This window comes from Salvelinus namaycush, chromosome 10 (genome assembly GCF_016432855.1).
Source record: "Salvelinus namaycush isolate Seneca chromosome 10, SaNama_1.0, whole genome shotgun sequence".
NCBI lineage: Eukaryota > Metazoa > Chordata > Actinopteri > Salmoniformes > Salmonidae > Salvelinus > Salvelinus namaycush.
Window position 1 is genome coordinate 9491484 of NC_052316.1, and position 17419 is coordinate 9508902.

Sequence of the window (17419 nt, forward strand, 5' to 3'; positions counted from 1 at the left end):
AGCATGTCTTGAGTTGGTACTAAACAAATTTGAGTGTTGAACTAAATCACATCTCCGCCCATCTTTCCAAGACTTTTTCCAAAACTTTGGACATGCTTTCCTACACTTTCCCCCTCACAACTCGTCTTCATTGTCCAGAGCTGTGTCCTAGACAGCACCCAATATCATTATAGCGCACTGCGTTGGACCAGGGCCCATAGTACTCTGCTCAAACGTAGTACACTATCAAGGGAATTAGGTACACCCACCACCATACAGGGCAGAGTGTTGGCGGGGAGACTGGTGACACTCTGGTTGGTGGCTGAGGAGACCTGCAGCATGTGGACCACTAGATTCATACATAAAGAAGACAACCGACAGAGAGAGTAGGGGGGGTAGAGGCAGAGAGATAGATAGATATTAAGAGGCAGGGAGAGAGGTAGACGGAAAGAGAGCCTCTTGCGTGAGAGAGCGATAATATATACGGCTCATTGCGAGCCAAACTGCTGACATTAGCTGAACGTCTGTGGAGCCACAGAGCACTCCTGCGCAGACGCCCCTGAGACTGAACGGGGGAAAGAGAAACAGAGAGGGAAAGAGAAACAGAGAGGAATAAACAGGACAAGAGGAAAGAAGAACGAAGGAGAGAAAGAGTGGGAAAAGAGTGGGAAAGAGAGAGAACGTGCAAACAAGAGAAAGAAGGAAAATGAGAATGTGAAAATTCAGAGAGAGAGACAGACAGAGAGAGACGGAAAGTATGTGTAGGAGATTTGAGAGAGAGCAGGAGGGAGGGAGAGAAAGTTTGAAAAAGAGTGTGTGCGCGCGCGCATGCTAGTGTGTGTACAATATATACGTGCGTGTCCCCTTGTGTGTCTATAGGCAAGTCAAATAGTGTGTGTACAGTATATATATACACGTGTGTGTGTCGTAGAGAAGTCAAAGTTTCCATGCAGCTTTGTATACTGTGAAACAACAATTACACAAAGCGTGTGTGTGTTCGAGCATGCACATGTGTCTGTCTGCCTGTCCGTCTGTGCAGAGAGCATAACACAGCCCCACTGTGGGATTGTAGGACACAGCGGCATAGCATAGCATAGCATAGCCGCAGCGCACTAGTTTGAGCTGCCGGTACAGGGAGCAGGAAGGTATATATATGCACTCGGCAGCCCGGGTTCAACAAGGGCATTTCCATGAGTGAGCGCCGGGCTTCTATATCTCAACAAGGATAATCACTCCCAGCTGTGTCCACTGAGACAGAGAGGGGGGGGGGGGGGGGGGGGGGGCTGAGAAAGAGAGTTAGAGAGAGGGCAGAAGAGGGAGAAGGGGGGAAAGAGAGAGAGAAATAAGAGAAAGAGAGGAGGGGAGGACGAGCAAGAGGTTCGGCTTTCATAAGAGCTGGGAGACCTAACCTCCCCTCCGACAGGGTGGGAGGGAGGGAGGGAAAAAGGTTGAGGCCTAAGTTCAACTGAGTTAGGGGAGAGAAAACGTGTCCCTACCAAACAACGACAAGTCAGAGAAAACTTTTGACATATCAACAAGTGCTTTTCTGTTGCTAAAATGTGTGTGTGTGTATTGTTGCTAAAACGTGTGTACATTGTTTCCAAAACGCGTGTGTGTATTGTTGCTAAAACGTGTGTGTGTGTTGTTGTTGCTAAAACGTGTGTGTGTGTTGTTGAAAAACGTGTGTGTGTGTTGTTGCTAAAACGTGTGTGTGTGTTGTTGAAAAACGTGTGTGTGTGTTGTTGCTAAAACGTGTGTGTGTGTTGTTGAAAAACGTGTGTGTGTGTTGTTGAAAAACGTGTGTGTGTGTTGCTGCTAAAACGTGTGTGTGTGTTGTTGCTAAAACGTGTGTGTGTTGTTGCTAAAACGTGTGTGTGTGTTGTTGAAAAACGTGTGTGTGTGTTGTTGTTGAAAAATGTGTGTGTGTGTTGTTGAAAAACGTGTGTGTGTGTTGTTGCTAAAACGTGTGTGTGTGTTGTTGCTAAAACGTGTGCGTTGTTGCTAAAACGTGTGTGTGTGTTGTTGCTAAAACGTGTGTGTGTTGCTGCTAAAACGTGTGTGTGTTGTTGCTAAAACGTGTGTGTGTTGCTGCTAAAACGTGTGTGTGTTGTTGCTAAAACGTGTGTGTGTGTTGTTGCTAAAACGTGTGTGTGTGTTGTTGCTAAAACGTGTGTGTGTGTGTTGCTGCTAAAACGTGTGTGTGTTGTTGCTAAAACGTGTGTGTGTGTTGCTGCTAAAACGTGTGTGTGTGTGTGTTGTTGCTAAAACGTGTGTGTGTTGTTGCTAAAACGTGTGTGTGTTGTTGCTAAAACGTGTGTGTGTGTTGTTGCTAAAACGTGTGTGTGTGTTGTTGCTAAAACGTGTGTGTGTGTGTTGTTGCTAAAACGTGTGTGTGTGTTGTTGCTAAAACGTGTGTGTGTGTTGTTGCTAAAACGTGTGTGTGTGTTGTTGCTAAAACATGTGTGTGTGTTTTGTTGCTAAAACGCGTGTGTGTGTGTGTTGTTGCTAAAACGTGTGTGTGTGTGTTGTTGCTAAAACGTGTGTGTGTGTTGTTGCTAAAACGTGTGTGTATTGTTTCTAAAACATGTGTGTGTGTTGTTGCTAAAACGTGTGTGTGTGTTGTTGCTAAAACATGTGTGTGTGTGTTGTTGCTAAAACGTGTGTGTGTGTGTGTTGTTGCTAAAACGTGTGTGTGTGTGTTGTTGCTAAAACGTGTGTGTGTGTTGTTGCTAAAACGTGTGTGTGTGTTGTTGCTAAAACGTGTGTGTGTGTTGTTGCTAAAACGTGTGTGTGTGTTGTTGCTAAAACGTGTGTGTGTGTTGTTTCTAAAACATGTGTGTGTGTTGTTGAAAAACGTGTGTGTGTGTGTTGTTGAAAAACGTGTGTGTGTGTGTTGTTGCTAAAACGTGTGTGTATTGTTTCTAAAACGTGTGTGTGTGTGTGTGTTGCTGCTAAAACGTGTGTGTGTGTTGTTGAAAAACGTGTGTGTGTGTGTTGTTAAAAAACGTGTGTGTGTGTTGTTGAAAAACGTGTGTGTGTGTGTTGTTGCTAAAACGTGTGTGTATTGTTTCTAAAACGTGTGTGTGTGTGTGTGTGTTGTTGCTAAAACGTGTGTGTGTGTTGTTGCTAAAACGTGTGTGTATTGCTGCTAAAACGTGTGTGTATTGTTTCTAAAACGTGTGTGTGTGTGTTGCTGCTAAAACGTGTGTGTGTGTTGTTGCTAAAACGTGTGTGTGTGTTGCTGCTAAAACGTGTGTGTATTGTTTCTAAAACGTGTGTGTGTGTGTTGCTGCTAAAACGTGTGTGTGTGTTGCTGCTAAAACGTGTGTGTGTGTTGCTGCTAAAACGTGTGTGTTGTTGCTAAAACGTGTGTGTGTGTTGCTGCTAAAACGCGTGTGTGTGTTGTTTCTAAAACGTGTGTGTGTGTTGCTGCTAAAACGTGTGTGTGTGTTGCTGCTAAAACGTGTGTGTGTTGTTGCTAAAACGTGTGTGTGTTGCTGCTAAAACGTGTGTGTGTTGTTGCTAAAACGTGTGTGTGTGTTGTTGCTAAAACGTGTGTGTGTGTTGTTGCTAAAACGTGTGTGTGTGTTGTTGCTAAAACGTGTGTGTGTGTGTGTTGTTGCTAAAACGTGTGTGTGTGTGTGTTGTTGCTAAAACGTGTGTGTGTGTTGCTGCTAAAACGTGTGTGTGTGTTGTTGCTAAAACGTGTGTGTGTGTTGTTGCTAAAACGTGTGTGTGTGTTGTTGCTAAAACGTGTGTGTGTGTTGTTGCTAAAACGTGTGTGTGTGTGTTGTTTCTAAAACGTGTGTGTATTGTTTCTAAAACGTGTGTGTGTGTGTGTTGCTGCTAAAACGTGTGTGTGTGTATTGTTTCTAAAACGTGTGTGTGTGTGTTGCTGCTAAAACGTGTGTGTGTTGTTGCTAAAACGTGTGTGTGTGTTGTTGCTAAAACGTGTGTGTGTTGCTGCTAAAACGTGTGTGTGTGTATTGTTTCTAAAACGTGTGTGTGTGTTGCTGCTAAAACGTGTGTGTGTGTTGCTGCTAAAACGTGTGTGTGTGTGTATTGTTTCTAAAACGTGTGTGTGTGTGTATTGTTTCATATGTGTGCAGCAGTAGAGGGTGTAAAGACGAGGATATCCTCTGGTCTTATCTCATGGCCTGTGGATTGTACAACAAGCCTCTTGTCCTCGAAAGACACCAGTCAAGCTTTGTCAAACAGCACGTAGCACCCGGACCCACGGGTCAAGGTTAACCAGGAAAAACCACACACACACACACACACACAAACACTTTCTCAGTCACACACTCGTGCAGACACACAAACATTTGCAAACACATATTTGAACACACACACACACACTTTCCCCTCACAGTCACACAGCGTGTTTTCCTGTGCTGACGACAGAGGCGGGAGGGGGGGGGGGGGGGGGGGCGTCGTGTCAGAGAGCTGGGTGAGGAGGGGAAGAGGGGAGACGTAAAGTGTGTGTGGAGTCAGCATTGTTGAAACCACAGCCTCTCTATTCTAACCGCCAGGGTCAAGTGCAGGATATGTCTAAGTTAGCGGCCAAAGCTGACGTTATAGTTACTGACGTTATAGCAGGGCCTAGGTGTGTGTGGGGGGGGGGGGGGGGGGGGGAGTACACCGGCTGGAGCGATGCAGAGCAACGTATGGCAGGCCATTCAGCGTTTACTTTTAGGAGGCACCCTGCGGCATTTTCTATGTCACACTGGGGTTGGGTGATCTACACAGTGTAGGTGGTAGGGGCTAGGTGTGTGGGGGGGGGGATCAATTTGGGATTCAGCAGTGGTGTGTTTAGGTCAGACGACTGTGTGACAAGGTAAAGTGTTTATTCTAGATGGGTTGGGCAAGGTGGTTGGCCTCTGGTAGAGAAATAAACTGCGGGGTAGGTTATGTTGAGACATGGTGTGCGCTGTATGTTATGTTGAGACATGGTGTGCGCTGTATGTTAGGTTGAGACATGGTGTGCGCTGTATGTTAGGTTGAGACATGGTGTGCGCTGTATGTTATGTTGAGACATGGTGTGCGCTGTATGTTAGGTTGAGACATGGTGTGCGCTGTATGTTAGGTTGAGACATGGTGTGCGCTGTATGTTATGTTGAGACATGGTGTGCGCTGTATGTTAGGTTGAGACATGGTGTGCGCTGTATGTTAGGTTGAGACATGGTGTGCGCTGTATGTTAGGTTGAGACATGGTGTGCGCTGTATGTTAGGTTGAGACATGGTGTGCGCTGTATGTTAGGTTGAGACATGGTGTGCGCTGTATGTTAGGTTGAGACATGGTGTGCGCTGTATGTTAGGTTGAGACATGGTGTGCGCTGTATGTTAGGTTGAGACATGGTGTGCGCTGTATGTTAGGTTGAGACATGGTGTGCGCTGTATGTTAGGTTGAGACATGGTGTGCGCTGTATGTTATGTTGAGACATGGTGTGCGCTGTATGTTAGGTTGAGACATGGTGTGCGCTGTATGTTAGGTTGAGACATGGTGTGCGCTGTATGTTAGGTTGAGACATGGTGTGCGCTGTATGTTAGGTTGAGACATGGTGTGCGCTGTATGTTAGGTTGAGACATGGTGTGCGCTGTATGTTAGGTTGAGACATGGTGTGCGCTGTATGTTAGGTTGAGACATGGTGTGCGCTGTATGTTATGTTGAGACATGGTGTGCGCTGTATGTTATGTTGAGACATGGTGTGCGCTGTAGGTTATGTTGAGACATGGTGTGCGCTGTATGTTAGGTTGAGACATGGTGTGCGCTGTATGTTAGGTTGAGACATGGTGTGCGCTGTATGTTATGTTGAGACATGGTGTGCGCTGTAGGTTAGGTTGAGACATGGTGTGCGCTGTATGTTATGTTGAGACATGGTGTGCGCTGTATGTTATGTTGAGACATGGTGTGCGCTGTATGTTAGGTTGAGACATGGTGTGCGCTGTATGTTAGGTTGAGACATGGTGTGCGCTGTATGTTATGTTGAGACATGGTGTGCGCTGTATGTTAGGTTGAGACATGGTGTGCGCTGTATGTTATGTTGAGACATGGTGTGCGCTGTATGTTAGGTTGAGACATCAATTATTATCTGGTACATGATTGAGCTATCGGTTGAGATTACCTGTCTGTTAGGTTGAGGTGACTTTTAGGAAGTGTGTGTCTGTGTGTGTGTGTGTGTGTGTGTGTGTGTGTGTGTGTGTGTGTGTGTGTGTGTGTGTGTGTGTGTGTGTGTGTGTGTGTGTGTGTGTGTGTGTGTGTGTGTGTGTGTGTGTTGGAGGGATTATTCCCTCTGCTGAGTACCCACACATGCACAACTCATCTCGACCCAGCGCTACAGCCAGCCAGCAGATGGACTTTGGCTCCCTCCCAAAAAAAGAAAACATTAAATCAAATAAATAAAACTAAAATATCACACGGGCATTATGGGAGGTGATGTTGGATATCCGCAAGAGAGGCACATGCAAGATGGAGCGACCTTCAGTTCATCCACAGGGGAGGGGGGGAAAAAAGAGAGAGAGAGCAGATGACATCAGCTACATATGGGCCAAGGGGTGAGAGGAGGAGGGGAGGCGAGAGGGAGGGGGGAGAGGAGGAGAGAGGGAGGGGGGAGAGGAGGGGGGGGGGGAGAGGAGGAGAGAGGGAGGGTGGAGAGGAGGGGGAGAGGAGGAGGAGAGAGGGAGGGTGGAGAGGAGGGCGGGGGATGAAAGGGAGGGGGGGAGAGGAGAAGAGAGGGAGATGAGGAGTGGAGGAGAGAGGGAGAAGAGGAGCGGAGGAGAGAGGGAGAAGAGGAGCGGAGGAGAGAGGGAGGGGGGGAATAAACAAGCTCCTCATCTGTCTGTCTGTGTTAATTGCTATAAAAAGTCCCAAACACAGGGCGGGGCGGTGTCACGCGCAAATAGGTCCCTCTCCCTATACTAAGTACCACTCCCAGCTATCTGGGGAGTGGGAAAGACATTTGTTATAAGGCAACGGGGTGTTGGCAGGGACAGTCTTAAGATATGGTCATGTTATAAAAGCAACACTAGACACGTATGAGAGAGATGGTCGACCCTCCCGTAGGTCCGAAACACACCCCTCCCTCCCCAAACACACACTCTCCTCATGGCTACGTAATGGCCTCTCGTCTCCCCCTTGGCTTTAAGGTGCTAGATGTTCACACGGGGTGTGAGTGTGTTGTAAATCGCCAGCTCCGAGCAGCCCGGGAGAATAGGGCTGGCTGGGCCACAACCACACTGCTTAGCGAAGGCAAAACATATGTCCGTGTGTGTGTCTGTGTGGTTGCGGCGGGCGGGGGGAAAGGGGGTGAAAAAATAAATAGACTCTTTCTCCCCGACAGCGTCCAGACAATTTTTGGCACGGATAATAAAAAAAATCCAACCGGCAGAAAGTACGGTAGTTTAAAATCGTACAGGAAGGTTAAGTGAACGTGAATAGAAGTGTACTTGTTTGGAACGGACCTGTGACTTTCAAAAAGGCATCCTTCCCATTTGAGACTTAAAATAAGAAAAATGTCCCATTGCCCGTTTGCACCTTTCAGTCAACAGAAAAATATGAAGACTTCCTTCCTCCCTTCAAGTGAACACTGCTCTGACGTGATTGGACACCGTAGGTCAAAGCAAGGACTCTACACGCCACACGGCTTTGCGCAATCCAGTCGTGTTGAGATCAGTGATCACTTCAAGGAAGGAAGTATTTTCAAAGTACTGGCTCGGCGGGCACTGGTTGGTGGTGTAATTTTACAGAAGGGCAGGAGTAGGAATGAAGACAGGTGAACTTATACACACACCTGTGTACTGGTCATTTTAGTAGCACGATTGCAGAAAAAGCACTTAATAAATCAAATGTGCTAGGATAGTACTAGTATACTACAGTAGTACTATAGTAGTTCTATAGTAGTACGATGTTGTCATTAGACTCTTACCGTTCTCAGGCTGGTCCTTGATATCAGACTCACTCTGCTGGTTGGGACTGTCTGACTGGCCATCTAGAGGGAGAGAGAGAGAGAGAGAGATACTGTAAGGGACTGGAGCAAGGGTCTCACTACTTAACTTTCATAAAAGACAAGATGGTACATTTTTAGTCGACAAGGAGATGCCATGGATATATACAAGGTAAGACAAGACTGCGAAACACGCAGAGTCCATAAAAAGACGCGGATGGGGTAAGATTCTTTGGTCACCATACACATAGGTCTCAATGCATTTGTCACCATAGTACTGTAACTGTGCATGTGAGTGCGGTCGGGGGATTGCCTACAGTCAGAGGGGTAACCCAACCCGCCGGGTGTGCTCTGTGTGAGTGAATGCTCAGGTGAAACCCTAGCCCCCGTGTCTCAAGCTCTGCGATCGATGCGGGCGTCTGTCTCCCCCCCCCCCCCTACGCATCGACTGCACACTGGCACAGCCTGAGCCACACTGTAGGAGACTGCAACCGTAGCTATAGACAGACTGACTGACAGACACAGGCCATGGGCTAAAGCTACTGTAGACTACTGGCTAGTCTGGTCTAGTGTGGTGGGTCGATGCCCCTCCTCCGCGGTGACATTGACTCTGCCTTCGTCTCATAGTACTCTACTGTACTATCCAGCGTGTCAGCGTCTTTACTGTACTGACAGTGCACTACGCTGTCTGTGGGTGTTGTGTGGAAAGGTGTGGTGGTGTGGGGTGTCGGAATGTTTTTCTGGGGCTTAGACTGACATGTTTTCAGATGTGGTGTAGGTCAGAGGTGGGGAAGGAGTTGAGGAATTTGTGGTTGGGAAAGGAAAGGGGGGAATAAGGCTTTTGGAGAGAATGCCCAGTGCGAGGATGTCACACTGTTGGCAAACACTCACTTATGGAAATTGGGCTGGCTGGAGACACACTAAGAAGCCGATGCCTGCCGCAACAACTCCATCCACGGCTCATAAAACAGGGAAAACCCATACATTTTATGGGCAATTTTTCTGCCCCGGCGCAAGAACGTCTAACAGCGTCATTAGCGGTGACAGCGACGATGAGGAAAGTGACGTGTAAAAAGCGCTGCTCTTGGTGCCGAAGAAGTTCGCTCCTTATGTTTCGCCTCCCCTTTTAATGTTTTTTTTTTTTACTGCTGCCAAAATGGCAGAGGAACATAACCTCTGGATGATTTAGCTGCTGCTGGGCTGTATCGATCCGACGGGCTGCAGATAAAATTGTTGGGAGTGGGAGAAATATTACCCATCTCCACTCTGGGAGTCGGGACTGAAGAGAGCCAAGCAGAGAGACAGAGAGCTATGACTCAAGGCCTGCTAGGCTGATAGGACGACGTGCCTGGTATTGCTGCTACACAGGCTGGAAGGCTGATTCACTGTAACTAGTTTGCTTGTTTTCTACTGAAATAGGTACAAGAGGTTTGCCAGAGTAGTGAAATAGATGCAAGAGGAGGTACTTGTCTTAACAACGCCGAGATAAAAATCGAACCAGGACCATGTTTTTTTGGCATAGAGTTTTATTTTCTCTCCCCCCCCGAAATGTTTTTCTGCTCTGTTGCTGGAGAGAGAAATCAGGCTGAGTTCGTTTTACACCAAATGTTTATCTCTAAAAACAAAGATTTTTTCAGAGGCAAGTGTTACCAGACAAGCTGATTGACCCCTTTGATCTGTCGGGGAGAGTGCAAAAGGTCCATTTCTCGAGGCAGCCAACGTCGCGGGGGAAACAACAAAAAAAACGTTCCGAACATACGTGACTGGAACGTCAAGAGGGGTAACGGGCAAAGAAAGGCGGCAAAAACGGCGAAGGGAGGACAGAAAGTCAAAAGTGTTGCTTGAAATACTAAAACAAAACAAAAAAGGAGAAAGGTTTTTGGCTGGTGGTTTCCCTCCACTAGCAAGACAAAGTAAACAATTTAGAGGGAACTTGTTTGCATTCTGCTCAGCGTTTGTGGTCTGCATCAACAGCTTAAAACAAAGGCAATCTGGAGGCCCGCGGAACAAAACGTCCCCCCAGCAACCGAACAGAGGCGGCTGAAAGCGGGGTGGGGTGGGGGTGGTTCGCCGGGGGCATAAGGCTAGTGGCTGGGTGCTGCTGGGTGTGGGTGGGGGAGGCACTTTCACACAGTCCACAGCCCCCCCACCCTAGTCTACCCCGACGCTCTCACGCGCCTTTCCCCCTCGCTAATTAAATATGCAAATGAGGCGTGAGACCCAGACTGTGTCTCACATCTGCATTTACCCCCTGTTGAGGGCCCTCAGAGCTGGGAGAAAGGGAGGACGAAAAATCTGGCCGGTTAAAACAAAACAACAAAAAAACACACTAAACAACAAACAACGAACCCCCCCCCCCCCCCCGCCACAAACAAGACCTATTCACGCAGCCTCTATACAAGTCCCTTAACAAGTCGCTCTTTATCTTTCTCTCCCTCCGCCTGAAGGGAAGGAGGAAAGGACTAGAGCCAGGTGTCTGGTATAGGGCTATGACCACCTCCCACCCTTCACTACTACGTCTAAGGGCTCTGAAGGGGTGGGCACTTGATGGGGGGGGACCGGTGGGGTACAGAAAGTAAAGAAAGCCAAAAGAACCCCCCTCCCCTCCCCACGCACCTCCTTCCAGTCCAGACAGAGGATGCACTACAGCCACCATAGATCAACGGTTGGATAAGAGACCGTTCATTATGGTTACACCGTTATGAATATGCACTGTCATGGAATTTATCACCCCTCACTGGAGGCATTAATACATTGCAGGATTAGTGTCACAGCTCCTTCTACGACGGGCCAATAACTTTCATACGACTAATTAACGGTCCGAGCTGTGTGAGGCTGTATTTTCACCATAGCAACCGACGGTTTTTACAACGGAGTCATATGAGAGAGAGAGAGAGAGAGAGAGAGAGAGAGAGAGAGAGAGAGAGAGAGAGAGAGAGAGAGAGAGAGAGAGAGAGAGAGAGAGAGAGAGAGGAAAGCCTGGGTCATGTTCATTAGTGCACACTGTAGCAAAATGTTTTGTAACAGAAAACAAGCATTTCTGATTGGACACTTTCAGGTTGTCCATCCGTGTTTCAGTCCGTTTGCTACCTAATGAATAGGACCTAGGTTCTAACTGTGGGTGCATACCGGTTCTCTATATGGTCTTTAACACGACCTGGCTAGACCAGTAACACTCTTAACCACCGAGCTGGTAAACTTTTACGAGCAGGCCCTCGTCTATTAAACGGACCAATGGGAGAGAGTAGATTACAGTAGAGTACGGTATACTACTACTAGAGTGGGAGTATATAGTGGTGTCTCGGGCCAGAAAGAGAGATGAGGAGAGCTGGGGGAATGTGTGTGTGTGTGTGTGTGTGTGTGTGTGTGTGTGTGTGTGTGTGTGTGTGTGTGTGTGTGTGTGTGTGTGTGTGTGTGTGTGTGTGTGGAATGTCTTGATGGCTGGTAGTTGAATTAGTGAACGAGTTGACACACTAATTAGATCGTTAGGGGACGGCCTCGCGGCTGCATGTGTGCTGACTGGTCTACTGATGCAACTCCTTGCCTCAGACACACACAATCCCAGGTCATCCCTATGTCTCGTCCCTCCCTCTCCACTCTAGCCTCTTTCGGTCCGCGCTCTCCCCGTCTTCTTCCAGATTTGTCTCTTTCCCTCGCTCCTTCGTCCTCTGTTCTACCCTCTCTTTTTCCTCCCTCCATCCCACAGTTCTCTCCCTCTCTTCAGTCTCCCCCTCGTTCGCTCGCAGTCTCCAGTCTCTCTTTCTTACCATCTCCCCCTCTGAGCCCTGGCTGAGAGGGGGACACCGCCTGGCCCGCTCCGCCCGCCCCCAGCGGCCGCTTCATTATGCATGCGCCAAACCCTCTGTACCTCTCCCGGGTCCCTCTCCCTCCCGCCGGTCCGCTTTCCCACCAAGTGCTCGTGCTGTAATCCAATTGTGTGTTAAAACCCTGCTTTCTAAAGGCCCTTTTACACACTGAGCCCAGGAACACGCATGCCAATAAAAGAGGAGGCAGAAACTTCATTTAGAAATACAAACGGCCCTTTCTGTCCGCTATCAATGGAAGGTGAAGCCACAGGGATTGGCTTATTGTTTTCACAAGTATCGTCTCCTCTCGTCTCACTCCCCGAGCTTTTTTCGCTTTTTTTCTCCACCCCCTCTCGCCGAGTTGAGCGTCAAGCCCGGGCTTTGTTGAACGATTGTGGCGGATTCGCCAAAACCTTCGGATTTAATTTGCCATTCCTGTAAACCTCTCGTCCTCCATCCCTCCCTCCTCTCTCCATCTCCCTGACACCCTCCCTTCCTCTGAATGAAATGGTACATGACCGGAGAGCCATTCCAGAACAATCCACCACCGGGACACTTGATGTGGGTTTTGTTATATCAACTGTAACACTGGTCCCAATCAACATGGAGATTAGTCGTGGGAAGTTCCAAGCAGCTACAGTACGTAAAACGTAAGCGGCCATTTTCGATCGTTCCTCTGAAATCGGTCCCTATAGGGTTAAAACTGAAGGCACGCTGAGGTCCTTTCAGTGCACGGTGTCAGCACACAGACGCTACTCATATCTAGCCTGCGCCAGGGCAAAGTAGAAATAGGAGAGAGCATATAGGGAGAGCCTGCCCTAGTGAGTTTGTTTCTGTCTGCGTTCCCTGTGTCCAGTGTTTGGCTAACCTCGACCTTCATCCAGGCTCCCTACGTCACTCCATATTTAATAAGCTCAGTGTTTACATAGAACCCTTCTGCTTCTCATCTACAGCACGGCCTCAATCCCACTCCTGTGCGTGTGTGCGATTGCTAGCGTGTGTTTGATTGTACTGTATGTGTTACGTGTGTATATGTGTGCGTTCTGCTGGTGGGTGAGTGCGCGTTATTCTTTGGGGCTGAGGAAGAGGGACAAAAGAGTATAAAAGAGTACGGTGGCTGTGTTTACAGATCCCGTCTGTCCTTTCAATCTAGACAGCCGGGCGTTTGAGCGCGAGCGTGTGTGTGGAAATAAAAACACTGACCACCTTGGAGGAGGAGACGGAGTGCGGAAGAGGAACAAGGGCATAAAGGGTTCTGTTTTCCTGTCGGCCTGAAAACTGGCCCTGAAAAAAAACCAAAAACGGGTTGTTCAGTAGGGCCCAAAAAATAAAAAAAATAAAAAGGAGCTTTCTAATTGGACAAGTTCCAGGAGAACCTTCCCGTTTCTAAAGGTTTCGAAACGTCTCTTGCCCATTGAACATAGCCCAGGCATCAAGAGCCAATGTTTGGTCTGTCAATACTGTACATACTGTACAAGACATAATAATGCCGTAGTAGTATAGTAGTAGTGCCGTAACGCCCCTTCCAAACCACTAAAGAACACACTCCACTGTGTGTTACTGAGTGTGTGAAGGGCTGGTGAATTCTGTGTGTGTGTGTGTGTGTGCGTGCGTGCGTGTGTGTGTGTGTGTGTGTGTGTGTTTGTGCGCAAGGTTTGGGCATAGGCATTAGGGAACGTCTCCAGTTGTCCTCTGTCTATTCTATTTGTTGCCGTTTCCAAAAGTGAAGGAAGGTGTGTGTAGGTTCAGGTCGTTCACTGTATGGTCCCGGTTGCTGCTGCAGCCCTGGTGAAACCGTAAGCACTCTGCTGCCTCTTCTCCAGTCTGCCTCCATTCCAGCCTGTCTTCACCTCAACATCTCTCCTTCGTCATCATCTATCATCTCCACCTCTCTCTTCACCCATCTCTACCTCTCCACATTCATCTCTACTTCCATCTACCCGATCCATCCCTACATTCATCTATACTTCCATCTACCCGATCCATCTCTACCTCTCTACATTCATCTATACTTCCATCTACCCGATCCATCTCTACCTCACCTCCTCATAGGTGCTTCAGTGTTCTGGGTCTGCCCCCCTGGACACTGGCTTACAAAGGCCCCTGTACAGGGGCTCATTGGGGGAAGAAGGGAACAATGCAGTGAAGGAGGTAAAGAGAAGGGGAGTGAGGGAAGCCTGGAGGAGGGCAGAGAGAGAGAGAGAGCGCTCCCTCCTAGCTGGCTCACTAGACCTCCCTGCTGCTCCAGAGGAAAACTGTGGGAAAAGTCAAACTCTGTGGCCCCGTAGGCTGGGCTATGTGGAATGAAGAAGGGGAGAGAGAGGGAAGATAGAGGGAGAAAGAGAGAGAGGACCTTGCTCACTCACTCCCTCCTTCCTCCTCTCCTCTGCTGTTATTCTGCCGTCGTTTCTAGGAAGAGGGTGGAAAAAGAAGGGGGGAGGCCGAGGAGGAGAGACAAGTTCTTGGCCTTTTCCCAGCAAGGCAAAAAAATAAAAAACAGCAGTCCAATCCCAGCATTCTCTAGGGGTCTGGTGAAACATACAGCCCTGGGGCCGCTTTCAATTTACTCTCTCTCTGTGTCTAATCTTCTCTCTCCCTGTCTCTCTCCCTCTCTCTCTAAATAGCAGGACTGTGAGAGAAAAGTCGAAGCTGTCATGGATCTGATGTGCTCTGCGACCTCCCTTAGCCCTGATGTGGAGAAATAGAAAGATTGAGGAAGGGTCAACTGTGCATGAGAGCCAAGTGTGTGTGTGTGTGTGTGTGTGTGTGTGTGTGTGTGTGTGTGTGTGTGTGTGTGTGTGTGTGTGTGTGTGTGTGTGTGTGTGTGTGTGTGTGTGTGTGTGTGCGTGCGTGCGTGCGTGCGTGCGTGCGTGCGTGCGTGCGTGCGTGCGTGCGTGCGTGCGTGCGTTTTACATGCTAGGAGGACTGGTGGGTGAGAATATAAGATAATAATGAAGCAGACACAAATAAAGCATTCTTAAAAAAGGTAGAGATATCGTTCGCTTTGATCAAACAAGCTAATGGCATGTGGTTAAATAAAGGTGAAATAAAACAAATAAAAAGAATGCACTGTGTACTGCTCTTTTCTTTAAACCCCCCCCCCCCCCCACCGCAAGTTGCCCAGTGATCATAGTGATGGAAAAAGCGTTCAGTAACCCCCCCCTCGCTCAAAAACACTTCCTGTCTTTGTCTGACTCTATACACACACACTCGCTCTCGCTATGGTAACAACTAACCACTGGAGAAAGCTCAGGATAGGTACAATAGAGGCTGCTTACAGCCCTACTTTCTACTGACAAATTGGCTCTGCGCCCTCGACAAAAGTAGTGCACCGCGTTGGGAATAGGGTGCCATTTGGAACGCGGAAAATACTGTACACATTCTCCCTGATAGGTTCCAACGGCGTAGCTATCGTGAGCAGGAGAACGTCGAAAAACACTGGAGATTTCACAGGCTCCTCTTGCTTGTCTGTCTCCCAAATGGCACCCTGTCCCCTAAATAGTGCACTACTTGTGGCCAAGCCCTTGTGTTCCGGGGAAGAGGAGAGGAGGAGAACGCAGACATCTTGAACTTCTCGTCATGTCATCTTTTCTACCCGGCAGCAGCCTGGGACAGCAGGAGTTGTCGTCGGTCAGAGGTTGTACAGTATTGAATCAAAACAAAGTGTTGTCAGTTTGATTGTCATTTGCCAGAGATCTAATCTTGGTGAGTACTGGGGAGGTCTGCCCCTCGGTGACACGGGAAGAAAGCCGGGAGAGAAAGTGTGTGTGTCTGTGAGCTGTAATTCACTGTTGTCCCAGGGCCCAGCTGACAGGCTCCAGCTGCAGTGTCGAGGTACTGTGTGTGTGTGTGTGTGTGTGTGTGTGTGTGTGTGTGTGTGTGTGTGTGTGTGTGTGTGTGTGTGTGTGTGTGTGTGTGTGTGTGTGTGTGTGTGTGTGTGTGTGTGTAAACAGCAGCGAGCCCGTAGTGCCAAGTTAGAGCCCCCCCATTCCACCTCCGCCATTTTACAACTGCAGGGAACGACGTGCTGTCTGAGACCAGGAAGTGTCAGTCACCGCCTCTCTGCTCTCCTACCGAGGAGGTCATGGAAAACATGGTTGAGAGGGAGCAGCAGATCTCTCTCTCGCTCCGAGTCCATACCCACTCTCGTCTCTCGCTCTTGAATTTCGCACCCAAAAATGTCCATTCTCCGCACTGAGAAGAAAAAAAAGATGGAGAGAAATTGAGGAGGGGTGTTGGGGTCTGAGGGGGGTACAAGACGGGAAATGATCACGCCACCTCAGGCCCCGTCCTCCCCCGCGGTGATCTAATCGAATTTACTCCTTGAAACAAACGGGTGACTTTGCACATAAACAAGTCACTCTGGGCCAGATGAGTCAATACATGGGACCTGGGAAAATAAACAGGAACCGGGGTGGTCGGGAGGGGAATGAGGAGCGACTGTACCGCCACCCTGGCAGGAACAACCGACACAAAACCAGAGCTCGCCTTGTGGGAAGGGAAGCCTCGACTTGTCTTCTCTCATCCCCTCTTCTTTCTCGCTCTCTGAAACAGTGGGAATAGAACATCTCCATGCTCATGCAGCACAAGCTAAAAAATACAGAAATGACAGGGTGAACTGCTTTGGCAGCCAACTTTTGCGCTGCCGCCTCCTCTGCCTCCCCTCCCTCTCCATTTTCTCTCTCTCTGTTACGCTAGTGCTCTCTCTCTCATAGAGAGAGTCCCTGGCTAGAGCTCCTGTCTGGAGCAGACTAGGGGAGGGAGGTTGGTGCCAGGGTTGAAGAACTGGGTGAGTGGCGATCTGCACCGCTCCACGGCAAACCCAGCCCAGCCGCTATCCTCTACTCAGCCCGCTAGGCTTCCTTCCCACCATACAGTGGGGCTTTCACACATGGCCCGCAGCGAGGAGGGAAGGGAAACCCCCAGTCACTGCACACAACATGCCCAGCCTGGCCACTCCTGCTGGGTCTTCCCCCTGCCTACACACTGCCCCACTACAGTCACTAGAGCCAGGTTTACCCACCCAAAACTACTGGGCTCTGCCTGACTAACACACACACAGACGCGCGCACTCATACACCTCATTAAACACAGCTCTATGCAACAAATACTACCTGAAAATGCCAATAAATATTATCAGATCGGGGGATATGTTTTGTGATATTATTGTTACAAAATAAAACAATTTCAGTTAGACTGCCTCTTGAGAAGAATTTGTGATAAAACATTTTTTGTTTCATATTTGAAATTTAAATAGCCTACCATGTCACATATCAATGACTTAACTTTATTATGAAATGTGCATTGTAAAACAATATATTCCTTATTGATTTTACAGACACTTTTTAATGAAATGATATGATATATGGTATGATTTCAAAAGGCTGTCAGTCAATATCGAGCCACCATTCATTTTCTTCTGCAGTTCATTTCAGAGAAGTCATAAATTACCAATATTTACATATGGTACCTCGACTCTCCAACTCTATGCATTTCAATACACATATATACACCCTTCTTAGAAAATGTGTGTGTGCATATATATATATATATATATATATATATATATATATATATATATATATATATATATATATATATATATATATATATATATATAAATAATGCAAATATTGCAATACCAATAAATCTACAATACACTATACTGCATTTTACACAGACAAGTACAAA

At 48.1% G+C, this 17419-nt stretch overlaps 1 protein-coding gene across 3 annotated transcripts in view; it reads right to left on the reverse strand.

Annotated features, from left to right (window-relative positions):
- Positions 1–17419, reverse strand: part of nfia (nuclear factor I/A) — a 135381-nt gene that overhangs the window by 45250 nt on the left and 72712 nt on the right. For all 3 annotated transcript variants that reach the window (XM_039002147.1, XM_039002149.1, XM_039002148.1), the window contains exon 3: positions 7905–7967. In XM_039002147.1, coding sequence (XP_038858075.1) covers positions 7905–7967 — 63 coding nt within the window. The remainder of the gene's footprint in view (positions 1–7904; positions 7968–17419) is intronic.